The sequence below is a fragment of the Nothoprocta perdicaria genome, unplaced genomic scaffold (genome assembly GCF_003342845.1).
Source record: "Nothoprocta perdicaria isolate Ctin4 unplaced genomic scaffold, notPer1 scaffold_163, whole genome shotgun sequence".
Taxonomy (NCBI): Eukaryota; Metazoa; Chordata; class Aves; order Tinamiformes; family Tinamidae; genus Nothoprocta; species Nothoprocta perdicaria.
The window spans coordinates 771,344-777,343 of record NW_020454794.1 but is presented as its reverse complement, the minus strand read 5'-3'; the positions used below and the strand labels follow the sequence as shown (position 1 = coordinate 777,343).

At 38.8% G+C, this 6,000-nt stretch overlaps 1 protein-coding gene across 1 annotated transcript in view; it reads left to right on the top strand.

Annotated features, from left to right (window-relative positions):
• The window catches only part of MGAT4A (alpha-1,3-mannosyl-glycoprotein 4-beta-N-acetylglucosaminyltransferase A), a 60,152-nt gene that overhangs the window by 38,197 nt on the left and 15,955 nt on the right, over positions 1-6,000 (top strand). The window contains exons 7-8 of the mRNA XM_026035616.1: positions 362-437; positions 1,912-2,026. Of these exons, the coding sequence (XP_025891401.1) occupies positions 362-437; positions 1,912-2,026 (191 nt within the window). The remainder of the gene's footprint in view (positions 1-361; positions 438-1,911; positions 2,027-6,000) is intronic.

The window sequence follows — 6,000 nt, the reverse complement described above, 5'->3', positions numbered from 1 at the left end:
TGTATGTAGACCTTTTTGTTTGCTGTTTTTCTCTTCTAAAATACAGTGTAAAATCCAATAGTTTCCACTGAATATTTCTGTTGCACTTAAAACGCAATTGCGTTTTTAGTGAAATGTCAGGTTGTTTTCATGTGATCAGGTTCAAATTGAACCACTTTCCTGTCTGTATGAAAGYATAAGGGCAAAGATTTATTCCACTTTTTTTCAGACAGAGGATTTCCTGAGGGAGCAGTGCCAAAAGCAAATGTCCTAACATTTCAGTAATATGCGTCATCCTTCATAGTGTGATGTTCTTTGCATTGCCAGTGTGTGTTGAAATAACATTTTTTTCCTAATCCTTAAATTCTTATTTTAATTTCAGATGGAGAACAAAACAAAATTTGGATTACTGTTTTCTTATGATGTATGCCCAGAAAAAGGGAGTTTATTACATTCAGGTAAGTTTCTGATCTTTATTTTGAGCCAAGTTTTCAAGTGAGTCTCCAGAAACTGTAGTATTGGGCACAGCACCAAGACCTGTGCAGAATAGAGACAGTGTGATTCCATAGTTTCATGAGGGCCATAATCCTGGTTACGTTACATAAGGAGTAGAGATTTTGAAGCCAACAGCCTGAATGAGAAATGAGCTTGTCCTTTCTGATTTATTTTATATGTAGATACTTGCCAAAAAAAATGGAGGGGGAAGAAGAAATGCAGACTGTTCAATTGCTGGTTTTCCTGCATACCTTGTTTAGAGTTGACTCTCCTAGGCATAAAATCATCAACACAGTGAAAGTCAAAATCTATTTTTTACTTTCTTTTGTAGGCATTTTGCAGTGCTGTTTTAGTATGGCTCTACATTCTATACAGATATATTTTGATAGCATCACTAGACTTATTTTCTTTTAAAGAAAAAATCTTATTTTCTTCTGAAAACAAGAAAAAAGCTGTTGAGAAGAAACTTAAGTAATTTTAAATTTATTTTAGCTCAGAATAGTTCCAAGAAACCATAATCTTGGTTTCCTACTTTGAAGTAGAAGCAATACCTACAGGTAGCTTGTAGCTAGTGTATGACTCTATTTATGGCCTTTATTTAGTTTTGGGGACTGTATCCTTTGGGTAGAAAGCTCCATCCATCTCCTTTCATCCAGTTTTTACAGAGAGAGCTGTGCTAATTGGTTGCTGTTGAAGATGCCTCTCTCCYATTGCAGTTGTGCATCAAGTGACATATGGGAGTCTATATAAAATGGGGAGSTGAGGTAGGAGAAGCAGGATACTTAGAGGAGCAGCCTGCATTTACTTTGAGTTTCATGAATTGTACAAGGCCACCTAAACTGTAAATGATTTAGACTATGCACCTGATTTTATATTTTTCTTTTCCTTTTTTTCTTTTTCTTTGTTTCTGAAAGTTAATCACACAGAAAGAATCCCACCTCTGTAGAAAGCATATCTTTAACTTTTTGTCTCAAGGGAGAAATAAATTCCTTTAGTGCTAGTAGGTAAATGAGTAAGCRGTCATGTTTTGTCTTATAAATAACACAGAGATTCTGTATGTTTTCCATATAGGGCATTGATGGTGTCCAAAGTCTAACAAATTGTGTTGTGGATGATTCTTCTCTGAAAAGAGAAGCTGGAAAAGCAATGTGGTTTTACTACCTAGTCCACAGCTCCATGTTCTCAAGTAATTTGTTGAGATATAATTTTAGACTTTTGCTATAAAAATATTTAGGTTAGTGTACTGCAAATAAACACTGATCCCTGCTTCTATGCTAGTTATTTTTATTTGCACTATCTAGATTTTATAGCAGTGCTTAAATTAGGAATATAGGGAATGTGTTAGCAGTATATTCTAAATCAGTTTTTCCTAGCTGTACTTTCTCTGTTGCTTTGCTGTTTTTGATTTACGTTGGTATCACTGCTACCTTCCTCCAGCTTGAAGATGACATTGTTGTCAAGCAGAATTATTTCAGCACAATAAAAAATTTTGCACTTCAGCTWGCTTCTGAAGATTGGATGATTCTGGAATTTTCTCAGCTGGGTTTCATTGGTAAGAAAATGCACATTTTAGCACTTAAAACTTCATTTATCCTCACAATCTGTGAATAATAGTGATCYGACCTCAAAACTATCTTCTTTCTACTGGAAATAGACCAAGGAATAGGGGAATAAGAGTCCARTAGTTCTTTGAGCGATTTTCTGGTTTTAACTCTTTTTTGTTTTTAACTCTTTTTTTTTTTTAATAGTTTCATCATTTTCTTTTTGATTGACAAATGAAAACTGTTGACAACAGGGGCATTTTATAAATAAAAGTTTTATAAATAAAAGTTTATAAAAGTTTATAAAAAAATTTATAAATAAAAGTTTATTTGTTTTTAAAAATATTAACAATCGAATTGCAAAGAATGATTTAGTGTGAATTTAGCTGTAATTAAAACTAAAATGTCATTTAAACGTGACTCAATATGCGGAGTAAAAGGCGGAATCGCAAATCCTAACTCAGCTTACAACSAGCTTGTTGCCATTTGAGCCAAAACTTGACAGAATCAGAAGATGTGGATTTGTCTTTTTAGCAAAGCTGTCCTATCCTCACCTTTCTAGTGCGTGAAGGAGAAATCACGGCAGTCTGCTCCTTCCTGGAGACCGTTTGAGTCTGTCTGTCATTTGCAAAGATGGGCCTGACACTGAGGGAAGCTAATGCAGCACCTGGGGTTGCCAAGGCTTAACTGTCATTGAAAACACTGTGTGGTTTATTTGTTCTCTCTGACACTGATACGTTTTTACAGAGAGGTCCTAAGCTAAAAGAAGAGCAGTGAAAGGAAAGTTTGGAAGGGAAGTCTGATGAATTGAAAGCCTGTTCCATTACTGCAGTGGCTTGTCGTGGTCTAATTAAAAGCACTAAGCTGGAGATGTGTAAGGAAAAAYTGAAAACGGAGTCAGACGGCGGAGCTTTCCATGTTTAGTCAGCACAAATGATTCCAAAGCAAAGGTTGAAAGTTGAGCTCAGAGAGGGAAGAGCCTGACATGTACCCGAGTCCTGTCATTGTCTTGGAAAATCTTGTTGTTCTCTTGTTCTTTTATTTTTAATTTGGATCTGCTTTTTCAGAGAAAGGCTTCATTTTAGCTCTGCAACCCATCATTTTAGCAAACAGTGGGTTTGCTAAACAGTGGGATGCCTAGATTGCTGAACAGAGGGAGGCCTTGGCACTTGTGTGAAGGGCCGACACTGCCCRTCCCCAGCTCAAGGTCAGGTGTGCCACTGAAGGGCTATTCCCTGACCTGGGCGCTCTCACACCTTCCCTGCTTGCAGGGTTACAGGGGAACCAGTGCCCACCTCCTCACAGGCTTCTTCAGTGGGCAAAATAGCAATTTGTGCATTGAGCTGTAYGTTGAGTGTGGCCTGCAGGGATGATGGAGAGATGGAGGACAGGAGATGGGCAGAACCCCCACCTCCTCTCACCCCCTCGCTGGCTGCCCCATAACCAGCTTGCTTGCTTGCCTTGGGCTACTGGCAGAATTCCTGTTTCAGCTATARTGTATCTGATTAGCTTTATGGCCTGAGGTGGAAGGAAGAGGGAAAGGAGCCTTCTATAACAGAGACATAAGCATTAAAATCATGAAATTACTGCAGCTTTTGCCTTAAATAGATTTGTCTCTTTGGGGGACCCACTGCCAACTCTTAGATCTCTGATTATGTGGTTGGAGAGAGTGCCTGAATGCTAGAATCTGATTAAATGTCATTTCTGCTTTTGAACACTTAAAGTTTAATTGTGGACTTGGTTGGGGCTAGAGTTTTAGCTCTGGTGCTAATTGCTCTTTGCAAATAGACTCTGTATGAAGTTCCTGGGCTATAGAAATAATTTATGTGCATTTTGCTTGTACTTAATTAGCGCAATGCAGATGGAGTAGTAGAGCGTATTCATTTGCAAATTGCAGTTTTGTAAGACTAAGATGTCAAAATGGGCATAAAAATGGGCGTGAAATCAATTTACAGTTTAGGAAGTGCAGGAGGTACAGGTTAGGAAGTCTGCTCCATGGATATGATTTTCTAATAATTTGTGTGTATCTCTCCTTTCACATTCCCAGGGCTGCTTTACAGGGAACAGTGTGTAAGCAAAAAAGGGTGACTGGCCCATTTTTATTACTAAGATTTGGCTTAATCATGATAAAAAATATTTAATGTAATTTAAAGATTTCCTTACTGGCATTTCTCCAGATAGGTTCCAAAAATAATTCCAATTAAATTTAGTGTTACATCCTTCTGATTGCTTCCATGTGCCTTTCATCACACTTGCTGGCTTCCTTTTAATTGAATCCTAGCATGAGTAGACTTTTGTGTGGGTTTCACTGGGGCTGCACATCTTACTGTTGCTTTTCTACCAGAAAAGCTGAAATTTGATTCTCCCAATTTAGCTGCTTACTCTGCTTTTAAATTTTGAGAGAAATATCAGCCTTCATGGAAGTGACTAATACCTCTGCCTTGGAGACACGTAGATGTGTAGTAACCATATATGGCACAGAAAGTTTATGCATGTTCCTCCTGCTGCAGAATTGTCTCATCTCTACTACCCCTTTGTGGGGTTTGATGCAGCCTCCTGCAGTGATAATTTGGCATCGTGGAGAGCTGTGGAGAACAGCAGAGTTCATCATTTGGAGCTTTGCRTGAGATTTACTTGCCTAAGACAAAGCAGAACACAGAATTGCCTGGGTGCTAGTGATTTAGAAATAACAGCTGCAGAAGAGAGGTGTGCTTGATTTGCTGCAAGCCTTCAGAAACCTCCATCAACTTGCAAGCTCTGCTAAGAAAAAAACAGGGTCTTTCTTGTCTTAGCTGTTCATTTCTGAGCTGAAGGCCTAATTTGGGCATAGGTAGAACCTATGTGCTTTATAGGTGGAAAAAGTATTAGATGAAGAGGCGGCAAACAGAGTTGTTGAATGAAGTGTTGCGGCTGACAGCAGGATTCCCGGGTTCTGCTAACTCTTCCCTGGAGCAGAAGTCGCCTTCTTTCACTTTTTGATGCTGCAAGCACRGCCCTAAGTGCTGTCAAGTAGCTAATAAATAACGGGTGAGACAGAGGCCAGTTCCCTAAGGAGCTCTGGGGAAGGGRAAGTTTCTCTCTCTCCTCTGGATCCAACCTGTGCTGCTGTCCCCGGCATGAGGGCGCAGGAAAGTCCTAGTGGCTTTCGTGAGAAATCCTGGCCTGTCTTCCCGCTGCCTGTGAGCTGAAGCGTTCTCCAGAGCACACAGTCAGCTGGAGCAAACCTGGAATGGAGGGATCTGAAGGAGTTCCCCTGAATCTCAATGTGCCTCTGTGTCTTAACTGCTGCTGCACTCGTATTAGCAAGTTACTCTGATTTTGGTATTGCTCAAATTATCCAGATAGTCGGAGTTGAGGAAGAAAAAGTAGATCAAGGCATATATCTGAGACTAAAGTAACAAGATTTTGGCTTTATTGTCAGCAAATTGCTTGTCATAAACAGGGAAAATCCTAAAAGGCATCAAGCACGGTTAGGACAGGCTCTTGCGACTATAGAGTTATTGTGAGCATAGCTAACGTGCTGCTTTTGCAGAAGACTAAAGGAATGATCTAGAGCTCTGCAGTGCAGATAATAGCAGAAAACGAAGTTTTTCTTTTTGTTGTGTTTGCAAGCACAAGTGTTGTGCTTGTGTGCTTGTACAGCAAAATACTGTGAGATCAAAATAGTTTACTGATGATAGTGTTTATATGGACTGAAAATCAGATTGAAATCTTGGCAAGACATAATAAATACTAGAATTTTATATATATGTATATATATACAGACACATAAGTATATATGTGTCTATATAAAAATATATATATGTTTCTCAATCCTGGCCCTCACTTTTGTCTATATAAATAAAACAATAATATGGAGAAAATCTTCCTCATTTTAGAAATCCCCATGGTTCTACAGAACATAGTGTTACGTTTAAGTCTTACTGGTTTATATTTTGAAATTTCTTTCCAAGTCTAGGTTGTGAGTGGGCACAGCACCTGATAC